Raw genomic sequence first — 24,947 nt, 5'->3', positions numbered from 1 at the left:
GTATTGTTTTTTAAAGCATCTTCGTGAGCTGAACTGACTCGCTGAAGGATCAGACAAGTGCTGATGCTGACAGCTATGAAGCAGGAGTTCACAGCCAAGACAAGGAGTGTCAACCAGGTCCACCCATTTTGTTAGCAGATAAACATTGGATTAACTCAGCCATTTCACATAACTGTATTTTTATTGTTGTTTCTTCACAAGACAGAGAGATCAATCAGCTCACCACACATGGAGATTAAGAATTACTCCCCCTATGGTATCTTGCTCTCACTGATCATCCTAGGTCCAGTTTGCTCCCTTGAAAATATGCCAGACCTTGGAAAGCACTTCCCCAGGCCAACTCAGCTGATTCAGCCACCAAGTAAGAAGTTAACCCCAAAAGTAGGTAGCTTTCTACTGCATTAGCAGGTTGATTCAGGTCATGGTAGACTATCAAAGTCACCACAATGCAAGGGGAGCAAGCCTTCGTCCTTTTACCTGTAATCAACTATGTCAACTTGGAGGCCCAAGAAACCAAAGCCCTAATACCAACTGAACTGAAACAAGCTTCCTGTTCTCTTACCTCCCTTTAGAAAACAAACAAAGAATCTTTAAATAGGCTAAGGACAGTCTCAAACAATGGACAAGTCTCAAATAACACAGATTTTAAAACCAACTCAGATTTAAAACGGGTAATTAAATAGTACAAATGTCACAAGATATATCTCTCTAACCTGGCTTATGAACTTCTAGTTCTTTCTAGTGGTCTGCACAGCTTCTGATGTTTTGTAAGCCCTTCTCTCATCACAGCTCATTCCCTCTCTCCTTCCCCTCCAACCATGGCATCTTTATGCAATTCAGCAAAGTGCAATATTATGGTTAGGCCTGTGACGCAGTAATGACACATTAAACTAAAACGAAGATTTTTCTTAACATCTTTTCAGCCAGTTAACTATTAGTCACAACTCTGTCACCAAATGGGAACATTTTATTTAAATTAATAGGAAGGACAAACTACAAAATTCCAAACTGCCGGTTACAGAGCAAAGGGACATATCAATTACAGCATGGACAAGAAGTGAAGAAAAATAACCTCCAAAATCCTTCATGATGACTATAAGTTTGGGAAAAGTAGTCATAAAAATGGCTTTAACACACTTTTCAAAGATGATTCAGCTTCAATACTTAATAAACATTGCTGTACATTATTTACAACAGTGTATCTGAAGCCAATGATGTAAGTTTTCCTTTCTACATAAAAATTAGTGCAGACCTACAAACTGAGAGGAGCTGTTCACCTTTATCACATTTCATTTAGTATGGCACTAGTCAACAGCTAACTCTGCAGATTTTAAAAATAAATAAATAAAAAATCTTTCCAAGCAAAATTAAACTACATGAGCCTGTAGAAAATGTCTTCATGTCCTGGATGATCACAGGAGACTTAAAAATCTGCCAGCCATTCATAATAAAATGGTTTTAGTCAAGGTTGGAGGAAGGACTTTTTTAAACTAAAGGTTAGAATTAGTATGAGGGCATAGAGTAATAGTTTCATGAAACCATTTGTATGGGCATCTACCTAGAGTTTGTTATTTTTAGTTAACTTCTTAGAAGAGGTATGCATGCAACACCTAGTATCTGCTCTTTTAGGGATCAAAGTATCATTGAAATGGTCTCAAAGCAAGATATAAATAGTTCAGATCATTACTCTGGTTTTCAGTATGAACAGGTTCTGAAACTACGGGTGTTAACAACAGCTCTAGTGAGATGAAAACCTGTTTAGTTATGAAGTATTGTTACATACTCGTAGAAAATAAGGGCAAGAGGGTCTGGTCAGGCACATTGCTAGCTAATAACAGCTGCTGTTCCAGAACAAAGTGAACTGATGCTAGAAACATTTCACAAGGAGGACTGAAAAATAAAGCCAATTCAATTGCTTAATTTCAACATTTGAGAACCTCCTAGACAAGTGAAGTGGGTGACTAGACAGCTTACTCTAGAGAGTAAGGAAAATTAGATCAAGCAATTATACTTTCTCTCATCATCTTCTCCTATTAAGAACAACTTTGATATATTGTTGGTTTATAACCAGCAACTATTTGCTGAAATTAAAAGGCAACTGGAAGTTCACTATGCAAGAAGCTCTGAGAGTTGCTGAACTAACATGTTCAAGAAAAGCAGAAGACAGACCTGCTCATGGATTATGCAGCAACACTGATCACGAAGAGACATTTAGATGGGATACAACTGACAAGTTATGCTGGTGGCAAGAAATCTGACCATTGCAAAAATAGTATTTCAGGCATGCTACAGTTCAGTAGCATTCTCTGGTAGAATCTAGTAAACATACTCTAATATAAGAAAATACTGTTTAATGCATGTTAAATATTCTGGGAAAAAATCCACAAAATACAACAGCAACAAAAACCACAAAACAAAACCAAACAAAAAAAAAAACCAACACAAACCAAAAACCAAACAGCTCTAGTCGTTATAGAAATCTCACATATCGTTCCCAGTTTACTCCCATGTGGTACACTGCTGGTAAGAAAAACATTTAAGCAGAAAAGAAGATTTCACCATCAGACAAGAAAACTTTTCAGAAAAAAATGACAGACTTTCAGTCACCAACTGCAAAAACAGGCAATACTTGTGTGCTAAGAGTATTCACCCTGGCTCAGAACAAAGTCCGTCTCAACTGGTGGCCAAAAGTAGATGTGTAAGGAACACAACAACTCTTACCAGCAATCAAAATTAAACTGATACTATCAACCACCAAAACAAAGGTCTCAGAGCCCTAAGCTGAATGCACCACCTATGCTTCTAAATGCATGTGCGAACTCCTACAATGTTTTGGAACTATCCAGATCAAAAGATTTTTCCTGGTTAACTCTCACAGCAGTCAGTATTCCATAATACTTGCATTTTTCTCTTAAAAATACCGACTCCCTGAAATTGTACGGCAACTGTGCTACTGATACAATGTAAAAATTATGCAGACTTAGACAGTGTTGTTTGGTACCTGAAAGACAGCCATGCCATTTCAGGTCGCCACCATAATAGAAAACTAACCAGATGTGAAAAGAGATCTGACCACATAGGGAAAAAAAACCACACCACCTTTTTTTAAAAAAAAATATTAAAAAGTAACAACCAGAATAGAATCAATCCCGTGTTCATAAAGCTACTGTACCTGAAGTACTAGCGAAAGAAAGTCACTGAATGTCGATGACCAATGAAGCAAGCAATGCAAGGGGAAAAAAGCTGTTGAGCAAAAAGCAGCCTTGCACAGGCAGTTTCTGTGGCTGTCATTTTAAGAGACTGAGATCATACTAAATTCCTGTGTTTAAGCAGATGAAAGCATGTGGAAATCACAATTCAGAGAAGACACACGCAGGTGTCTTGTATAACTGCAGGGTTTTTTCGTTGGTTTGCTCATGGCTCACATAACCCACTTTGTTTTGTAGTAGTGAAAATGAAGAGGAGCTAAATGTTAACATCTGTCTTCAGCTGATGCTGTCTTACTTTTCTCCTACAGTTTGTTTACAACTAATTGCTGAGTCACCAGGCAGCTGATCCATTTCCAAAGACTTTAAATCAAATCCCAGAGACAAATTTCTTGATCCCTATGAAAAATCACATGGCCTGCAAGGCCACTGGCATATCCTCAATGGTTGGAATACTGTGGCGGATAGCCACTGGAATTGAACAGGACAGTCCCAACCCACTCTTAGTCTCCATCGGCAGAGCTGTGAGTTCAGCTGCCTTCATCTGAGGAACAGTAGAAAGACCTAAACCACCAAAGTCATTTTGGCAACGAACAACTGTGCACAACATAAATTGGCTCTTCAGTACTAGCTATATTGGAATATTTAAAAGGCTCATAGGAGATCTAAATAAAAGCAAAACCAACTTACCACCATCGGCATATTTAATTTACTTCAAGAACGACTGCTGCAGTATTCTTAATTAGCTTCCTGTAGCAACGCTGAATAAAAGCCACAGGAATTTAAAAACAAACAAACAAAAAAACCCAAACCCAAACTTGCAAACTGTTTTCCTCTCTGTGATTCCCTTCTCTATCTCGCTCTTCCCCAATCTGGCTCTTAAGCAGCTTAAACAACTTCAGAAGTGACACACATACATTCTGTATTTCACATTTCAAGGAAATGAAATGCCAAAGTGCAACACATACCATTATGCTGAGGATATTTGACTGTAAAATTTTAATCAATATAGGATCAATGTACCAAACTAATTGCTTTCCGCCATCTATACCACTTTAACGATCATAGTTAGAGACATACACCAGAATTAGACACCTGTTCTGAAACACTATCATTCTGAATTCTGCACTACCATTCTGCATCCCCCTGGGCAGACAAACGCCTTCTTACTTCTCCTGAATCTGCCCAGGCAATCTCCTGTCCCCTAGTTTAATGAATCGCCACTCACCTAAATACTCAAGAAAAATCAGAATTTGCACTTATCATCTACAGCCTAATGCTTCCAACATGGTCACTATAGCTGTGATATACTTCTTAACATACATTTGTAATACAGCTGCTACTACAGTAATTTAAAAAAGCTTTCAGACTTTAAATGTAGGTTTAAAAAAAAAGATAAAATCACATAGCAGTTGCATCCAGTGTATTTAACAACGTCATATGTAATACAACCGTAGTGTATCATTACATTCTAGCAACAAATATTTTTGTTTATAGGTATGAAGAACAATTATGCAAGTATCCATGAATAGAATGTAAAATGACAGCTGTGTCATCAGACTTATTATAGAAGGCATTTATTCAGGTATGAGGAAAACAACAAGAAATATGCACAATGCATAGGCACAGTAGTTATCTATGTTAAGTTACCTTGTTCTGAGAATAGTTTGATGAAAGTATGCTACTCATGCCCATGCTATGCTGAGGAAGCTTAGAATATATTGGCAAAGGGGCTGCAAAGAGTAGTTCCTATCAGCACGTGGTTATGCCTGCAGCATTCATAAGCATTATTATTTGTCACACAGCAGCCAATGACAAATAGAATAGAGCAAGTTTCTAAAAAGTGGCAAGTAAATGGGTGAGGAAGGGAAGAGACCACAGAAGCAACCTGAAGCATCTGGGAAAGCTAGTCAGAAAATAATTTTAAATAGTCCCTGTAGATTAGAAGGAAAGAGCCACGGATTTTAATTTTCCTTTGACAGCATATCTTGGCAAACTTTGCTATAGCACCTCCAGCTGGGGCTGGAAAGGGCATCCTTGTGGCCTGAGCTGAAGGCACCTCACAGGAGTAGCCTTGGCTTCACCACAAAACAGCGGGATGCCATGCAGCACCTCTCAGGCCTCACTGCTGTGGGGATGCAAACAAGGGGCACTACCCAGCCACAAGTTTCGCAGTGACAGCGCCTTCTCCCTTCCCCCCGCCCCGCTCAGATGCCGCAGGCAGGGGCGTGAGACAGCCCGACTTGCCCCGCGGCCTGTCAGCCAGGCCCGCAGGCGGCTGTCGGGCTTCCAGGCCTGGTGCAGGGCCCGAGGCCGCCGGGCGCAGAGCTGCCGAGAGGCAGGCCGAGGGCCCGGGCGGGGCCCAGCGCAGAGGCGGGGGGAGCCGCCTCTTCGCGCAGAGCCACCACGTCGACGACGCCAGCACTGCGGAAATGGGAGCGGAGAGCCAGGCCCAGCTCCCCGCTCCGCCCGCCCCCCGCTCCCGGGGCGGCCCCTCCGCGCCGTCCCCGCCGCTCACCTGTGTCCCCGATGATGATATACTTGAAGAGATACGCGTAGGCCATGGCCGCCCGCTCCCCGCCGCTCCGGCTCCCGCTGGCTCCTTCGTGACGCGCGCGCTCTCCCCCCGCCCCCGCTGTCAGGGCTCGCGCTGCGGAGAGGTGGAAACGGTTAACGGCCACCGGGCGGCGGCCCACGCGCGCCGGGCGCCTCCGCGGCCACCGCTCGCTCTCCCCTACCTCCGCCCCTGTCACCGGCGGGCTACGCTCGGTCGCTGGTTGCCCTACCGCCGCTCCCCGAGGCGCCGGGGAAAGGCAGACGCGGCGACGGGAAAAGCGGGCGGCGAGAACAATAACAGGCGCCGAGCGGCCCCGGACCCCTTCGGCAACGTCACGCACCCACCTCCTCGCTCCGCCCCGCCCCCGACCCGGAAGTGCTGAGACAGCCGCGGGCGGGGGCGCGCGGTCGCCTCCCGCCGGCGTGGGGGCGGGGCTCCGGCGCTGGCCCCGCCCCGCCGCCGGGGACGCTGAGGGAGGCGGCGGCCGGGGGGCCTGGGGGCGGTCGCTGCGGGAGTGGGCGGTCGGGTGCTGCTCTCTCGCTCGCACTGATGGGTGTCGGGGTCGCTGCGTGTCATTTGCTTTGGTGGGAGGAATAAGCGGCAGGGTGCGCCCGTCCCGGGGGGGCCGGGCTCTCCTCAAAGGGGTGTCGCGTTGCGGGCGCGGTGGCGTCGTCCCCCCGCGGTGACCCCCGAGCGGCTCTGCCGGGGGGAGAACGTCGGCTTGTGGGGAGAGACAGGGAAAAAGAGGATGGCGGCAGCCGGGCCTTTTTTAGAGGCTGCCGATCCCGGTTCGCACCGGGGCGAGCGGTGCTGGGGTACGAGGGTGGGCGGCGGTTGGCGGACGAACACCCAGCGCGGCTGTTTGAAGCCGTTATGGTGTTTCTGGCCGAGAGGTTCCAGGAGAAGATGTTTGGTCCAAGGCTGCTAAGCCACCTCTGAACCATGCTGAACTATGCTGAGCTAGAGAAGCCTTTAAGCTTAAGCACACCAGCGAGCTATTCTGTGTGGGGTTATGTTCATCATTTATCAAGCTTGAGTTTGTTTGTTTGTTTTCCCTTCTGTTTCTGTTTGGGCCCCTCAGTTCAAGAAGGACAGGGAACTGCTGGAGAGAGTCCAGCGCAGGGCCACGAAGATGATGAAGGGAGTGGAGCATCTCCCTTATGAGGAAAGGCTGAGGGAGCTGGGTCTCTTTAGCTTGGAGGAGACTGAGGGGTGACCTCATCAATGTTTATAAATATGTAAAGGATGAGTGTCAGGAAGATGGAGCCAGGCTCTTCTTGGTGACAACCAATGATAAGACAAGGGGCAATGGGTATAAACTGGAACACAGAAGGTTCCATTTAAGTTTGAGAAGAAACTTCTTCACAGTGAGGGTGCCAGAGCACTGGAACAGGCTGCCCAGGGGGGTTGTGGATTCTCCTTCTCTGGAGACATTCAAACCTGCCTGGATGCCTTCCTGTGTAACCTCATCTGGGTGTTCCTGCTCCGGCAGGGGGATTGGACTAGATGATCTTTTGAGGTCCCTTCCAGTCCCTAACATTCTGTGATTCTGTCTTTCCTCATCAAACTGGAAGTGATGAGCCGGGAACATAGCCTCAGTTCACAGCTGCAATTCAGGACTTTCTGATTAGCATTCACACAGGACTGGCGCGTTGGTAGGAACTTCAAGGTCTTCCTTAGCCCAAGCTGCTTCACAAGGTGCCCTGTGTGCCCATACCTTTGGCCCTGCAGCAGCCAAAGGTGGTTGGGATGGTGGGTCCGTTCCATGCCAAGACCACACCAGATGCCTGCAATGGTAACGTGGTAGGACACTCCAGTCAGGTGCTGAGGCTGATGATGCTTTGGGGTGCCCTACAGCTCAGCTGTTGGTTGACTGCTTGTTGGTGGGGCTGTTGAAGAGCCATTGGCATTTTCTTCATATGAGCTCACGGGTCTGCCTTTCTGGCTGTACCAGTCTGGTAGCTTTTAAATGTATAAAGATTTTGTTGTTTGTGGTCCGTCGGGTCAACAAGTTGAATGTCGACTCGCACTGCTTCTAACGTGCATCTAACTTACTTATAAAAACCTTCAATAAAGCTGATCATGCAGTGTACCAAATTCTGGTTCCATATTTCATTACTTTTCTGTCAGAAAGATTTCCCTGTAACCTCAAAATAATTTTTTTCTTTTATTTTCCTCTTCCTTGTGGACAGACAAAAGAAATGATTGATATTAAGGGAAAGGAGCTCTTTTATGTATTATGAAATCATATCTGCCTTGTCTACATGAAAAATCACGTTATTTTGTCAGCCATTTTTCTCCTCATTTTTCTCTCCTCTGTATTTCTCCTACTTTCTCAACGTTATTTGTAAAGCGTGGAGTCAGAAATAGCAGTTCTCATGTGTCTATAACCAGCCTCATCACCTCAAAACAAAGCTGTGTGAGTATCTCAAGTCTTGCTCCTTTCTGAATGTGATTTTTTTGTTTTCCTTTTTTTTTTTTCCTCAACAGCGTCTTAATTTTCCTTTTCATCCTAGATCCCTATTCTAGAATGTTACTACCCAAATATATCCATACATTTGGTATCTCCTTATTAAGCAATGTTTTTCCCGTTGCTAAATTCCAGTAACTTTGATCAGGGCCACTCAGTTTGTTAAACATGTTTGATTTTTTTCTTTTCATTCTGTCCCAGCCATTTTGTTACCTAGGTTGGTCATGAAAATAGGTATTGCCTGGACAGGACAGAGCATTGGAAAGCAGCATGTGAAAATTTATCTTCCTTTAAAACCCCTTTTTTTTTTAGCCATACTGATTTCTTGCATTTTAATTGTTTTTAAGAATGTGAGGCAAGGAATGTCAAAAGCCTTCCTGAAGTCAAGATATGTCATGCCCACTTTTTTCTTTCATACCATGGTTTTTGTCAGAGAAGGAAGATAGAGTTGGTTTGATCGTAGTTTATTCTTGAGAAATCAATCTTGTCTGTTTACCAGTTACTTTTTGCAACCTGTTGAACATTATTAATTGAAACTTTTCTTTTTTAAGCCAATCCTATTGCATAACACAGCCTCTGTCAGCCAGAATTTGAGCAAATCTAAAGCATCAGCTCTCTTGGAAATACAGAGATTTTGTCTCCACCAGAAGACATGAAGCAAACAAAACAGGGTGGAAAAACTAAAGCATCTTTTGGAACCTACTTTCCACATGGAAGAAAGTGACTTCCCCATTATTTTATGTACAAGAAGTGAAGTTTCATTAATTATTTTTTAGTTGTTTTTAATTAACAATTCCCATCCAGAGTGAGTTTTCTCAGAAAAACAAGTTTTTACCTTGTTTCCTATGAAAGTTAGGCTGCTGCTTCCACGCACCCGTGTGTGTAGGGGTCTCCCTCTATGTTCCCTATCCTAATAATTATAATGAAAACTGGCATCTGAATGGATTAACCTACTTTGGTTGAAGGAAAAGCTGAAGTTGTGATCGGCTGTGAAACCCAATCAAGAATTCACCCTAAACCAAGTCTTTTTGAGTGCTCCCTCTACAGGCAGGAACTTCAGCTGGCCTTCAGGCTGTTCCCACAGGGTTGTGGGATGCCAGCCACAACAAACCAAGGTGCAAGACACCAGGCCATAAGAAGAGAAGATCTCATCCAGTGTAGATAAAGGTTGCTGCTAACAGAGGTGAGGCAGCTATGCCCCCACCAACCCACTCCTCAGCCCTCCAGTGTTCTGGCACTCAGGCATCTGCTGAATTCAGGAACTGGAGTGGCTAAGCTTTAATTTTTCCATATTAGTTTTCAAGCAAATTGATTCTGGGTCCCACAGCCACACCAACAAACTATAATGTTTTTGACAGCTTTGCCAGATCCTACCTCTGTCTGGCAGTCCTCACTCCTCAGAGAGGGTTCTGTTGTTGTGAAGGCTGAAGCCCATTCTGTTACCCCAGTCCTACACACAGGTATTGACTCAGTCTCCTACAGGAGCCTCTCCCTTGGCTGTATTAGGGAATATGAAGGAGAACTACATGGGCTTCTGTGTCCTTCTCCTTCTTCCCCAGAGCTCTGCAGTCACTTGTGACATGCTCCAAGTTTCCATTGGTAGTACCAGGGATTCCTACATGGTTGAGCCACAAAGGGTATTAACTCTGAGGGCTGCTCAAGCCTTGCCCATCTGTCCTCAACATCGCAGGGTAATAAGTTTCAAGTGTACTTACCTCACCGATGGAAATTTGGTCCCCTAGTTTCCAAATTACATGATGTTCTAGACTTCAGGATCGACCCAAGCAACATTGGCCTAACGTGATTGAATTAAATCTGATCAGAAAAGGGAATTTACATGTTGTAAAAGTGCAGATTGTTGATGGGGAGAAAATACAGATACTGCAGAACCGCCAGTGAGATGTGAGGTGTCTCTACCACCACTGCTTAGCCTTCTCACAGCCCGGTGATGTGACTGACAGTTCAGAGAGAAGGCAGCTCTACTTGTTTCTGCTCTGGCAGCCTGGTAAGACAGGTGACCAACTTGCAGGGGACCCATGTGGCAGGGCTGTGCCCCTCTGGCTGGCTCGGGGGCTGCTGGGCTTGGGTCAGCAGCTGCAGAGCAAGGAGATGGCCATGGCTCTTCTGCTTTGCCAGGCAGGGCTTGAGAAGTTCTACATGTGCACAGCTGGGAAGTATTTCAGTTGCTTCTGATGCTGCTATTGGGAAATCCATGGAATCAGTGTTTGGTAGAGGCTTGCAAGGATAACATGCAAGAATTCGTTCCTAACGCTATCCCATGGTAAATACAAGCTAATTTGCTGCTGAATAAGAGATCATATGCTGGACTTATGGAGTGTTATCAGCCATTCTGCAAATCTAAGATGCCTCCACCTAGTGATTAATGCAAAATTAATTTTCCTCCAAGTTATGTTTAATATACGTTTGTTTAAATGCTATTAAAAGGCCTGTGAGTAAATAGATATTGTATTTTTTTATTTTTTACCTCTCATCTGTCTGAATTTCTGTTTTCCAGACAAATGAATATCTTCTTCTGTTAAGCATTAATACTTTAATAGAAGGCTACCATGGGCTCAGTCTCGCCTATTAAAAAAACTGTGAGCCACAAAGTACGAAAGAAGCAGTGGTTATTCAATATTGAATCATAATGCTGGCAGAGGGTTGCTGTTTAGTTTTGTTAGTGTTCTCTTGAATAATATATATGTTAGTGATTTCATATAACATGCTCTTTAGAAATATGATGAAACATTTGACTAAGATGGCAGTATCGGGATTATATTCTGGCAAATTTGATACACTGGAGACAACTAGGGTTTACTCTTTTTTGTCTCTGTTGCTAATTTTTTCCCTATTTTTCTGTCATTTATCATTGTGCAAACTCACTTGGAGTTTATAGCAAAGCCTTAGGGTTTGCAGGATCGTTACCACTAATAGTACTATTTAGGAAAGCGCCATGGAGGTATTCAAAGCTCTCTATACTCTGCAGAGCAAAGCATTAGACGGGAATTTTTTAATGGAAACTAAAACAAAAAAGCAGAACACTAGCACAACGTTTGAATACAACCACATTTTAATTATAATTTGCACTGTACTATCATTTAACTGTTAGAAGTCAATCTCTACTTGCTCCTCAGTTTAGCTTAAAATTTTAAGTCATTCCTATGTGGTGTGGAATTATTTATACAGATGCTAAATAGGAAATGTTATTTTCTAGTGTCTGCCATTTAATCTGTCTGTATGTACTTTTTCTGAACATTAATTGTATGTAACAGTTTATCTTATTTGTGAATTTTCTTTAATAATTTTTAGAATATTAGGTTTGTATTTTACATAAGTAACAAGGCAATATGTAGCATATTTTATTTATTATAAATGTTGAGAATGGGACCCCATGTTATGTGGAAATATATAGAGCAGATCCAGCACAATGGCATAGATGAAGGTTTGTCAACTGATCAGTGTAGTACCTCCTCCTTCCAGTTTAGGATTTTAAGAGTCTAGTATTAATATTTTTTTTTTTTTTTTCAGGTCCATAACACTTCTACTTGTCCCAGACTTGTACACTAAAGTAATAGTAGAAGCCCATGTAATGTCTTTGATGTGCAGCAGCAAGCAGTGGTGTTTACTGACTTTTTGTGTTGTCTGTGATGAAATTATGGGCTTTTTACTTTCATAGTAGATTATCTCAACCACAACCCACGTTGGATTTTTTTTTTGTCTTTAATATGAGTTAAATGTCACACTCTTTTGTTTGTTTGTTTGTTTTTTAGTATTCTCTTGCAAAATCGACACATCATTTGTTAAGTCTGTTAATGCAAGCATCTTGTATGCTCAGATATGTCTTTGAGAACAGTTGGGAACAGTTCTGTCTTGCAGGCAGAGAACTGCTGAAGTTACTTGTTATATTTTTCTCCTTAGCACTGGAATTTGCTGGTGCAATCTTTCTGAAAGAAATTCTGAAATTCTGTTTTGGTTTCTGATCCACTCATTGCTATTTAGGTCTTCTGTGAAATTCTCCACCCTACACCCTGGACTTCATAGCCCAGTTCAGTGATGAAATTCCATTTTTCACTCTCATTGCAGGGTTTGAAATACTTGACTTTGACAGTGCAAGGTTCTCATTTGTTGCTTGTATTTGATTTCTTTTTTTGACAGAGACATTTGGAAGCATCAGCAAGGGCTCAGGTGCCTTTGATCTCTTTACCTCCTGTGGATAGAAATGTTGTGTTCACCTCTTCAGGTCGATCTGAAAGATTGTTGTCTATCTCGAATGTGTGATTTCATGCATACTTCTTGTTTGCATGGAAAGAATGAAGCAAATTAGTGTTTTACTTCCCAGTACGTCATCCCTTGGGCTTCACAATAGGATTCTCACTTATGGAGTATAGGCTTGTCTTCCATTACTTTTTTTATCTTTGCTTTCAAGAAAGTGAGCATGGCTTAACATTCAAATGATGTAAACCTTTACACTCTGACTGGTTTGCTAGGTATGTAACTCATGTCACAGCAAACACATTAGAATCTCTATTATTTTAAATGTCATTTAGGCCCAGAGTGTGGGAGGCAGCAGAGGCTGTATAAGCAGAGGACAATGGGAAAAGGAGGGACGGAGCAGACAGGTATCTGCTGGACCCTGGGATGGGTGGTCTGGAGCAAATAAATGAAAATGCTTAGACTCATTGTCACTCAGTTATGAGGAGAGTGAGTGCAGGCAATAGAAAGAGTAGGGATCTCTGGGCTGGGAGAAGTTAGGGGTTGGAATGAGAGAGGATTTGGGGCAATAAGAGAAGAAATACCTCCAGTGAGAAGCTAGATAAGAGGCCTGGAAGACCAGGGGTTTTCAGGCCAAAGAGCTGAGAAATTAAAATTTTAGAGTGGAGAAATGGGAAATTGGAGACTGGGCTTCTGAGCAGAATATCTAGAACGACGTGCCCATGAGGGATGTGCAGCTTGGGCTCTGAGGGTCCTAGTCCTGGCAGCTCTGGTCATGGTTTCAGCTTGCAGCTGGAACATCTGCACATAGGCTGTTTCCCACCCTCTTCTATAGCCTCTGTTTTGCTTTCATAAATACAGCAATTTTAGTAATGCCAATTTGTATGCATTTAAAAGACCCAAGCTAATTTACATTGTTGCTTTTGATCTGGTGGAAAGAGTTTGGAAATTAGTTTCTTTCTTAAAACCTTTATTTAGAAGATTGTATTATTTAACTAACAGCCTTAGTCAAATGCTATTAGCTAAATGCTACAAAGAAAAGTAATGCATTCTGAAAGACACCATATTTTTCCAATTACTATAGTTATTGAATGTTTTATTCCAGAACAACTACATTGATAAATAATTTTGGGGAATGAAAAATTTGGGTTTAATAGCATTTTTTCTTTTCAAAATACAACCTTGAGACTATATTTTCAAGCCAGCACAAAAAAAGTAAAAGTATAGTCCTTCAGTTTCCCAGCTGTATTCTTATTTTAGGTTTTTGCACCCATGGAAATATTTACATGACCTGTGCTTTATCCCTGTTTGTTTACTAATGGCCTTTGCCACTGTTACCATCGCACCCTGTTTTTCATTGCAAATAACCTTGGTTTTCACTCCTTGACATTAAAATAGACAGTGTGATAAAACAGGACATGATAAAATTTAATACATTTTTCCCATAAGAACGAGGAAAACAAAAGGATCCTTGAAATAACCTTGAAATGGCTAACAAACAAACTGAAAAGATAGGTTGACTTTTTTTTGTTGTTGTTTTCCTTAGGAGCATTAGAAAATGTGTGCGTATGTAACAAGAATCACAAAGGCATGGAGTATTAGTGCTATATAATGTCAGAGATCCATGCAGAAGTCTACTTCAACTGGCATCAAGGCAAATTTTCAAGATTTTTTACTCTAGAGGCAGAATTTTTCTTAATTTTCTTTAGATCACATTTTAAAATTGTTTTGGCAATGGTTTGATAAAGAGAAAGTGGAAGGTAAATAAAGTTACTGCACAGGCTCACAGGGAGTGAAAATTAGGAAAACTTCCTGTTTACTCAGAAAGAAGTGAGACAACTTTAGGGAAACTGGTTTGCTTAAAAAGGAGTAAGACTAGGCAAGCATGGTCACATATTTTTTCCAAATTGAAAATGTTTTGGTCTGAAAGGGTTAAAAAGAAACTTTTTAAAAACAAACAAACAAAAAACTAAGAACACACACTTTTTTTTTTTCTAAATTATTATTTTTCTTTTTCTCTTCTGATAGTAATGATTGTTTTCTTTTTCAGACACCTCCACTGATGTTTTTTGGTGGCTGTAGAAAGTAGGGAATTGTCTAGGACTCTGGAAGTCAGCAGAGTTGCTAGAGGATTTGAATTGACAAAATCTTATGGTCAGCATCACAGAAATTATCTTTTTCCACCAAGATATTAGCAGATAAGGCACCTTACATTTTTGTCTAAAAGGTATAATAGCAATGTCTGGTAGTTCTAACAAAAATGCCTGTAGCTAAACCATAGCTAAAATGATGTTAAAAGGCTTGAAGTTCCTACTGAAATTATTTAAAATTTAACAAACTAAGATAGCATGAAACCAGAGGTTTGTTTCTCTTCTAGTACTTCTCCATTGTGCAATCCACTGAATAACCTTCATCCTAAGTATTTTAAATTAGAAGCTATTTTACTTTAACAAATACATATGTAGGCTCCTTTTGTATTTAGCCATTGTTGATGTAGAGGGCAGCACGTGCTTCTGCATGTATTTTCCTTCATTTGATTGAGTCATTTTCACAATTCCAGCCTTTTTAAGGTTATTTCAGCAGTTTCCCTCACTTGTCTTCAGGCTGTTATTGCCCACATGAGCTGTGCCATTGTAGCCTAACACTGTAGGCTCTGGAGTCTTTAATTCCACAGATCAGAAGGTGGGCAAATGTTATTTTTTTTCTCTTTAAGGTTCCTATATCACTGTCTGTCAACCATTCATACGCTGGCTGAGAAAGGTAAACAGTACCTCCTAGAAAGGCAAAAAAACCCAAGAGAATGAATTATAATAGGGCAACACCATCCCGCCCCATCAGCTTGCCTTAATTTCAGATTGCAAATTATTAGGTATTCAATTTCTGCGTGTTTATTGAGAATATGTTGTTGCTCTGATCATGAGATGCCAAGTAGTACAAAGTTTTGGATGTCTTAGATTCTGCTTCACGTTTTATGGCAATAACTGTAGGAGGAAAGTTAATTCTTCTAGCTGCAAGGTCCAGTTTATTTTTCATCGGATTTCTCTTTGATGGAGAGTCTCTTCCTTTACAGTTGTATAGTTTACTTCTATACCACTTAAAAAGGGATTTTTCAATTCTTTATTTGTAGTCCACAAATAGAAAGAAAGAAGGGTTGTATCGCATCTTGACTTAAGGAAGCTCTTGTCTGTTGAAACTTAAATTCAGATGATATCACTAGCCACTATAATCCCATCCTTTTTAGTAGTGAAGCTTGCTTAGTTGTCACAACCTTCATGTCATCGTAATTACCTAGCACAGAAAATGCTTGCAGTTTGTGGCAGTGCCGAGCCCTCATCACCATAAGGCTTACCCTGTGGTATGTTGACAGTCCTCTCCTCCAAGGCCTATTCCTCTTTAGCATTTTTTTCTCTGCTATGTTTCCCAGTCTTATTTGTATTTTTTGTCAGAATGACCTTTATTTATTTTATGTGGTCAAAATATAAGTGAAAAGTGACAAAATAGCCTTCTAGGTAACAATATCAGTCATGGTATTTTCTTCCCATGTTTTCAAAAGGTAAGATAAGCAGTCTCTTTGCAGAACTCCTTGGTGCTGTAGGAAAAAAAATACCCAGTATGTTATACTCTAGTATGAGCAAACCATGAAAAGTAATTTAGTGTTTCAGAAATTAAACCAAAACTTGCTCGTCTTAGGAAATCGTCTGGCATGTAACATCTGGCCAGGGCCATATAACAACGGAGTCAGCATGCTAACCTATAGAATAGAATCATAGAATCATTCAGGCTGGAAAAGACCTTTAAGATCATCAAGTCCAACTGTAATGGACTGTGAGGACTGGGACCCTACTCCTAGTACTACCTCTAGTAATTTTCTTTGACAGAGGCAATGGGGGAGCATGCAGGGAAGAGTCTGAATGACTTTTTCCATGAGCAACAGGAATGTGCAAACTTTCCATAGTTCTTGCCATGCTTATGAAGCCAGCCACATGATGGGGAAAAGCAGAGCTGTCCCTGACAAAAAGAGTGACCATACTGCATAAATTCTTTCTGCATTAGCAGTCAGGCCATAGCCATCCTCTCATCCTCTCCGTTGTGTACACTCTGTGTAATGTAGAGTTCATCAGTCTTCACCTACTCAGTAAATGTGGTTCTCCTATGGTGCGTCAGACTTACTATGCTGAAGGTGTGCAAAAAAGTTCTGCCATGTATTCGGTATGCAACTTGGTTTTGCCCAGAAAGAAATGAAACAGCCAACCTTCCCAGAATGGTATGGCAGCACTATTCTAATTCACGTGAGTTACACTAAGTAGAGATCAAAATATTTGTATCCTGATGTCTCAAAGCAAGGTATTAAAACCGTTCTCTCAAGTGAAAGTAATGAAAATGTATAGTATTATGTCAGCTGAAGCAAAGAGAAAACATAGAGAAAAGTATATGACGATTATAATATTTATGTCCAATGAAAGTGGAGGAAATAATGCAATATCCAGTTTTAGTAGTACAATGTCATGTATAAAATTGAAAACAAAACAAAACAACCTGTTTTGGAAAAAATATGTTGATTACAGTAGATACTGGAAGGAAGAGGAGGAGAGGTAAGAGGAGAGGAGAGAGGAGGGGAGGGAAGGGAAGGGGAGGGGAGGCGAGGAGAGGAGAGGAGAGGAGAGGAGGACATCGGTACAGATCGATGGACTGGTTTCCAAAACAAAGGGGCCATACAGGGATTCATAGGCTTCTTAACATCTCCCAGTAAATTCATCCCTAATTTGTCTGAGTTAAGCCTGCTTCTCTTTCCACTTTTATTGGAAAGAAAAATTGTAACTGGGACTTTCTGGAGCATGAACTGGATGGGTTTGCTGAAGATTCCATCTACTCTGTGGCTCATTCCTACAGATTTTGTCTTAATTGAATTTTCTACCAGCAATTTACATTTAAATTATGAAAAAAATACTGAAGATTTCATTGTGCATTCTTACATCAAAGCTTTTGCAATGACAATAGGCATATTTATTTTGTTTTACGTAAGTCAATTCGGAACATGGAGTTGTCCCCGTGTTTGGAATAGTTCAGTAGTTCAGCTTTACAAGTGTTAAGTTTACGAGTGTATTTGAAACATGCAAACGTTTTATCCTACAGCTCAGATAAAGATCAGATATGTTTAAATATAATAGTTGCAGTAGGCAGATGTTTGACCTTGTGTTCTGAGGTGAGTAAATTCCACATATTTTCGTATATAGAAGTTGGGCTCTGCCTTTTCCACCAAAGAGAATTACAGATGTCTAACTGATGCTTAGTGATGCATGTGATCTAGCTGAGTTTGGGCAAAAAGTACACTGGAATTGAGAAGCCAACCAGTAAGAAATAGTACTTTGCTGAGCCTTTTTTTAAAGTAATTACCCTGAATTTATTTTTCAGAATTGAAATTCTGGTAATCCTGTCTAGTGAATGGGAAAACACGAAATAATGAATTTAACTCTCATGACTGCAGTCCTGTGAGAGGAAAAATACATTACCTATTATTTGTTTATTTATAACAAATTAATTTGATTAGTATCATATTTGATAAACAGAAATTATGTAAACCCAAGAAATAAAGCTGTGACACAGTGTATATGCTGGTTTATATTTAGGCTAAATGTGAAACAGAATGATGTACTAGAGAGGATTCAAAGCACTTTTGATGGAAGTACTGCCACAAAGCAGAAGACATAGAAGACTTATCTCTGTGGCATTAAACCACTTAGGAAATGTACATGTTGTGTATTGGGAATAGACAAGAATAATAATATTAATTCACAAGTTTGGTATCCTTAAAATTGACAGAAAGAGAGATATACTCATAATTCCCCAAACCTACTTCAAATTATATACATGAAGCACTAGATGTTACCGTTAAAATAGCATCACACTTTTCAGGAAATATATTCAGCTGTCCGCAGTAAAGAATCCCTGACATAATTTTGACATGTGTATTATCTTCTTTATTTATTAGAAAACATTTTCTTCTATCAGAAAAAATATACGTTCCTTATCCTGCTTTTTTGAAAATACTCAGTTAACTGTATCAGATATTTCTTTTTATCCTGTTTCTAATTTTCAATACTATTTAAAAGCAAACATTTTTCAGTATTATACTAATACTTCTAACAACTATTGCATCTTCATGGTGGAAATAGTAGATGATGCAATAAAGATAAAACTAACATCATGGAGAACACATTGCAGAAAACAAGAAGCACACTGTGAATGAACAGCCTTAAAAAGTAACCAAGGAGCATCAGCCCAAATACTTCAAATTCCAGTTACAGCCAATGAACTTGGTTCAGAGTGTGTTTAGTATGCCTTGAACTTAGACTACTGGGTAAGAATCTGAATCTATTATAAAGTAAATCAGGTAAGCCCCTGGCAAATTTCCCCAGATATTGAAATAAGACCAGATTTTTGACTTGAGTTGAACAGTTTCAATTCTTTGTCAAACAGTAATGGTCTTTGCAGCTGACTCTTGAGGTGCTGGAGCAAGTTCAGAGAGGGGCAAAGAAGCTGGTGAGGGGTCTAGAACATGAGTGCGATGGGGAGCCGTTGAGGGAACTGGCGCTGTTTAGCCTGGAGAAAAGGAGGCTGAGGGGAGACCTTATCACTGTCTGCAACTACCTGAAAGGAGGTCGTAGCATGGAGGGGGTTGGTCTCTTCTCCTGAATAGTAAGTGATGGGACAAGAGAAAATGTCCTCAAGTTGCACCAGGGGAGGCTTAGATTGGATATTGGGAAAAAATTCTTCCTGGAAAGGGTTGTCAGGCATTGGAACAGGCTGCCCAGGGAAGTGGCGGAGGGATTTAAAAGACATATATATGAGGCTCTTAGAGACACGGTTTAATGCCAGAGGTAGGTTATGTTTGGACTCGATGACCTTGAGGGTGTCTTCCAACCAAAATGATTCTATGATTCTATGACTATGGCTGGAGAACTGTTGCTGAAAAGAAGGCAGTACAAGGGCAAACATAATTCCTCACCAGAGAAGGCTACCTTGTGGAAGCGTGGGAAATGAGCGCTCCAGAGCCTCTTCCAGTGGTGGAACAAGGTCAGCAAGAGTTTTTCAGTCCTTTCTCCTCAAGACAGAGTTGTGGAAGGGTGAAGGAAGCTTGGTACAATATCTTTATTATGGTTGAAAAGCACAGAATAAGAAGGAGACCTTAAGAATAATTTCAATTCATAAAAATTTGCTAGCCTGCGAAAAAGCCTTTTTCTAGAGACTTGCTAGTAACCATAGGAAAGAAGAGCTACCTGAATCAGACTGCGATGGTCCATTCTGATAGAGTCTTCCTCTAAGTAGCAGGCTTTGACAACATTTGAAGTATGGAAAAGATACTTCACTGAATAATTTAACTCCTTTAACTGCATAGTGGCATGCAAACATTTCCTAGAGCTGCAGTTACTCCTAGAAGGTTAAGAATAGGCTGTGGAGTAGTTTACATGATAGCAACCTCCATTGAGAAACAAAGGAAAGAAACCACTTAAAATTTACTAATAGCTTGTTTTTTAATTGGACAGAATTTACCCTTAAAACCTCACAGACCCTGAAGGTTTTAATGTCGGCTGTAATTTAAGTACAGAACCACAGATTCTAAATGTTGGAACAGTCAACTGTTTGGAGCAGCTTAACACCTCCCTGAAGATGCATTTTGGCTCATGTACTTTTCCTGGCATGTTAAGTGATACTGCATCTTTAAAACAGGAATTGCTGAGAGTTTATATAGCAAGAAACCTATTTGTGAACGTCAAGGAAAAAAAAAAACAAACAAAAAACCCCAGCTTTTGCTTTGCCTATACTAAATGGTGATGACTGTCTCACTGCTAACAGCTTGTTCTAGGTATTGTTTTTCCAATTTGTGATGTCTTCTGTTTTCAGTTAAATGACTTAAAAATTGTGTGTGTGTAAGCAGACATATACTCTCACAGTTATACTGCCAGGAATTTGAATTAAAAGAAATGAGAAATAGTTTGGATTTATATTACTAACTTAGGGCTAAGCAGTGTAATACCAACTCCCTTGAGGAAGCCTAAATGTTTAAGATGATCATATGTATGAATAATAGCTACAAAAAATCTTTCCAGGTTTTGCTTCTGTAAATAGCAGCTATAGTAACCCCTGTAGTTTAGTCTTCAGTGGGCTTATCCCTGCTTTACTGTAATTATTCTATTTCAATGGAAGTGATCTGAATGACATGATGGCTTTTAAAATCTAAATGTGCTGCAGTTGTTGCCTATAGGTTACCATTTCAGTCTTTGGATGCTCTTATTAACTGCAGGAAGAAATTGTGAGATAACCATTAAAAACCTCCAGAACACAACTACAGTTCAATAACTGTGGTGATATGATACTTCAGAACATAGAGCTTCTTCTCCCAAACGACGATTTATGGTTAACTTTGTCAATACCTCAGATATTAAATCTTAAAACTGAAACTATTGATGTTTCATTTAGCACAGTATTGGCTTTTCATTGTTTCCATGGGCCAACATTGACTGCTGACCACTGATTTTATGGAGCTTTATGTTTGCTTCCTCCTCTCCAAATCCACAGAAATTACCAAGGTTATCTTGGTGCAGTTCCCTCAATAACTATGAAGATTGATATGCATTTCAGAACAACGACGTTTAATCTTTGGTTCAGGTTAATTTAATTTAGTCATACGCGTTGACAGTTATTCTGAAGTACACTGTTTTGACGTTACATTTCTTCTAGGTATTTGGAGAATTTGCTTTGACTCACTTGGAAGAAACCTTGAGGAAGGTCAGCAGTCATGGCTGAAACATCACTTGCTTGAGTGACTGTCAAAATAAACAATTTAGGCTAGCATGGGTTATTGAAGTCAGTGTTTCTTTTGCAATATTTTGTGTTAATTACATTACAAAATTTACTTCTACTATACACAAAGAAGTTTCAATGTCACTTTTACCATCCTGCCAGTCACATCTTCCTGGTTAAATAATGTAGAAACAGCAAAGAAGCTTATTACTGCAAGCTTCTCTCGGTCCAAAACTTCACTTAAAACTGAAAGTAGGATATTTTTAGGATGGAGAGTTTAAATTTACTTAGGCCATATCATGGAAAGTTAGCTTAAGAACAGGAACATTAGCTTGTGACTTGAATTTACTGCTCTACCGCAGGTTTGCTGTTGCCCTGGTAAAATTGTGATTAGCCCTTTCTTGCATTATGCAAGTATTATCAAGGTCAATAAAGACTGACGAGCTGCGATATCAGAGTAATGGGGGCAACAAAACCATATTAGCTATGTAGTCAACTGCAACTAGACAACTCAGCAGAAAGCATGTACTTCCATAACCAATTGTGCACGCAGGAGCCACCATCATCTACTGTGATTCCCTAGCTGGAATGACCAAGTCTCGGTTTATATTTGGGCCAGGTTAGCAATGATTTTTTAACTGTGCTTAGATGACTCAAGGTCATTTAGACCCTCAGTAAGACATCTTACTGTGCTGTCGTTGAGTGTTATCCAAGAGACAGGTGGATCTTATGTTACTTACGTTATTTATATAAACTTTCTCAGAGTTTGGGATTGTCTATATAAACATTGTCTGTATATGGGATACAGCTATAATAGCAACTCTTCTCTGAATTTACTGTGAAATGTAACCAGAAACTCTGTAACAGAACTGAATTCAGTCTTTCACTTAAAACAGTGATTAAACTTATCCTCTCTATAATTTTATCACTCCTGTAATAGGTAATGAATTCGTAACAACTTAGAAGTAATTACCAACTATTTGCAGTTATTAATTATATTTTCACCAAGAAACTCAGTGCACTGTGCCAGCCTTTTATCTAGAAAAAAACATCTGCGCAAAGTAATTATTGAGCTGGCCAATTGCACAGGGTAACTTTAAAATAAATTTATTTAGGGGTGGCGGTTGTTCTTCCTTTTCCATCACTGAGCATTTCTTCTTCATTACTGGCTAAGATTAGCAACCTTCATCAGGAAACAAAAGGAACCCACAATACTTCTTTGCTTCCAAAGCAAACTATTTGGAGTCATATATTTTTATTAATATACTTATTATAACAGAGCCAAGATTTAATAAAGTGATTTTAGATACTTGAGAAAAAAACCCACTTAAGTTATCTATAATCTAAATTCTGTAAGAAGGTACTCAGCCATACAATTCAAGCAGTATGTCAATTTTTTGTCACACTGTGTTTTAAACTCTAAGAAATTTTGTGACCAAACACATTGTTATGAAAAAAGTTAGAGAAATCTAGATCTTTCTTCTGGGTAGTGCAATGTTTCCTCATGCAGAAGACTTTAAATCAGGCAATTTTTTTTTTTTTCTCTCAAGAGATTAATAACATCTAACCAAGATACCTTCTGATCTCTTTGCCCATCTCCTTACTGCAAAACAGAACTATCACTTTTTGTAATTTGTTTACCTTCTGGTAATTTTCTCATAATCACAAACAATCTGGAGAAAGCATTTGTCTCTTCAGCAGACAAATATCTTTTCCCCTTGCAACCTCTAAGTTGACTGACTCTGCACTGACTTTCAGCCTTGTGGAACTGAAGGCACAGGAAAAGGAGCTGCCATCACTGGAACTCCTGAAGGAATTTGCATTGCAGAAGGTTACAACATTTGTCAGTTGCAGCCTAATTCAAAGTCCAGAAGTCCAGCTTTCATGAAAGAAAGTAATTATTTCTTTTAGCTGTAATTAGCTGTCCATTAGCAATTACAAGCCAGAACATAGGGACGGATTAGCTGCAATGTATAGTCAAGTTAGTTGGTTTAAAATTCTTTGAAGTTTCCCAGTACAGGTAACTGTTTTGATAGTATATATCCTTTCCCTTCCCTGCTTCTTTCCTTTAGTATTTTTGTATATATTGGTACTTGAAAAAAGTTTGAAATATATCCCTGAGAGCAGATGAGCAAGTTTAACAACTTGCATTAATACTATGCCATCGAACCTCAAATTCCTTACAGGAGCATGAATTTTAGTCCAGTTTTAATCAAGGAAAGAGATTTCTTCGAAGGCTCATGAACTTCCAGATGTATTTGATGTTCTTATGATAGCTGCAACGTTTTTTCTTACACTCACCACATAGTCTTCAGGAATGACATGACAACAATAAGGCTATTCCACATTTGGAATACATAATTCATCTTGAAGTTATCCATGATATTTTTATCCACTGTTACTAGCTTCACGTATATTTGCTCAACCAAATAGTAATTTTGTGCCTACAGAAGATTGTGCTTTGTTCAACTGTTAACCCTTAATTGATGGCTTTTTCTTGCTCTAAGAGTGAGTAGCAAGATTTACCTGCTGAAATGCCTGGACTTGAGACACCTGTTGTATACCAGTGTGTTTTTCTCCAGTTTCTCAGAGCCCGACTTTTATATACTTTGTCATTCTTTTTTGTTTTCCTTGATCATTTGGTATATTAGCTAAGATATTAGTAAGTCTTCTCTACAGGTTACTGGTCGTATTTCTCACATGCAGACTAGTGATCCAGTCTAAACCTTCAACAATGTCCAAATACTCTTCTTTGAGTATTTTGTAAGCTATTTTCCTGTACGTCTCTGATAAGTGGCTTACTGCTGATTCAAAGCAGCAGTTCTCTGTGTTGACTAATCCAAGACACAAATTCTTTCTTTTTCCAGATAGATTCCACCTATACATGGTGAGTGTTCACTACAATTTCATATCTGTAAATTTACCAATAGTCTTGTCTTTTCAAAATAATGCCAATATAATCCTTTCAAATACTTAGGTTAGTATGTTTTATTTTCTCAAGTCACTGAGCAGTAGCATTCCTCCAAAATACTGCTGTTAAATTTTTAATAATCAGGTCCACGAGTCAAACATGTCACATTAGGGTCTTTCTCTGGGGAGACAATTAATTCTTCCCTTTTCAATCTGCCTAAATTATAGGAATGTAATGATGTTCACAAGTGCCAGCCTGATGAAGAGCATATTCCACACTCTTAGCAAGGTCAGTTTTGATACCACACTAATGAACTGCAGCCATATTACTTACTGTGTTTTACTGCACTATGTTTATATTTTCAGAATATTGGAGCTATGGATCAAGTGCCCAATCCAGCTGGGGACAATTAATGACTAACTCAGTAGCCTTTGTGCTTAATTGAAATAAGATTTCCCTCTATACTTTCTAATATATTTATGTCCACTGGCAGTCAGGCACACTGTTTCCTTACTCTCCAAACTTTCTAGGTAATATCATAGACAATCATCTGCCCATGGGCTTCAGCGTCCCACAAAACCTCATCTTTTACTCTTCTCTTTCGAGCAGAATTAGTAATTCTAATTTATTCACAGTGTTTTAGGTGCCAGTGTTTTCTGCTTTGTGTCTGTTCACTTGTTATTCTTCTGCATGGCATTTAGGATGATATTACTCTGTAATCCTGTATCTCAGCCACTGGTCCCAAATACTACCTTTCACAGAATTAACACTCCCTTTTTTCAGTGATCC

At 40.0% G+C, this 24,947-nt stretch overlaps 1 protein-coding gene across 2 annotated transcripts in view; it reads right to left on the bottom strand.

Annotated features, from left to right (window-relative positions):
• RAB2A (RAB2A, member RAS oncogene family) overlaps positions 1–6,189 on the bottom strand; it is a 43,240-nt gene extending 37,051 nt beyond the window's left edge. Inside the window, exons 1-2 of one of the 2 annotated variants that reach the window (XM_065628191.1) lie at positions 6,108–6,189; positions 5,725–5,856 (exon numbers count right to left, since the gene is read on the bottom strand). In XM_065628191.1, the coding sequence (XP_065484263.1) occupies positions 5,725–5,770 (46 nt within the window). In that variant the 5' untranslated portion in view covers positions 5,771–5,856; positions 6,108–6,189. The other variant, XM_065628190.1, reaches the window with a different exon arrangement.
• Between the last annotated feature and the right edge of the window lie 18,758 nt (positions 6,190–24,947).

The sequence above is a fragment of the Caloenas nicobarica genome, chromosome 2 (assembly GCF_036013445.1).
Source record: "Caloenas nicobarica isolate bCalNic1 chromosome 2, bCalNic1.hap1, whole genome shotgun sequence".
In the NCBI taxonomy this organism is placed as follows: Eukaryota; Metazoa; Chordata; class Aves; order Columbiformes; family Columbidae; genus Caloenas; species Caloenas nicobarica.
The sequence above is the reverse complement of the archived record's forward strand: the minus strand, read 5'-3'. Positions and strand labels throughout refer to the sequence as shown.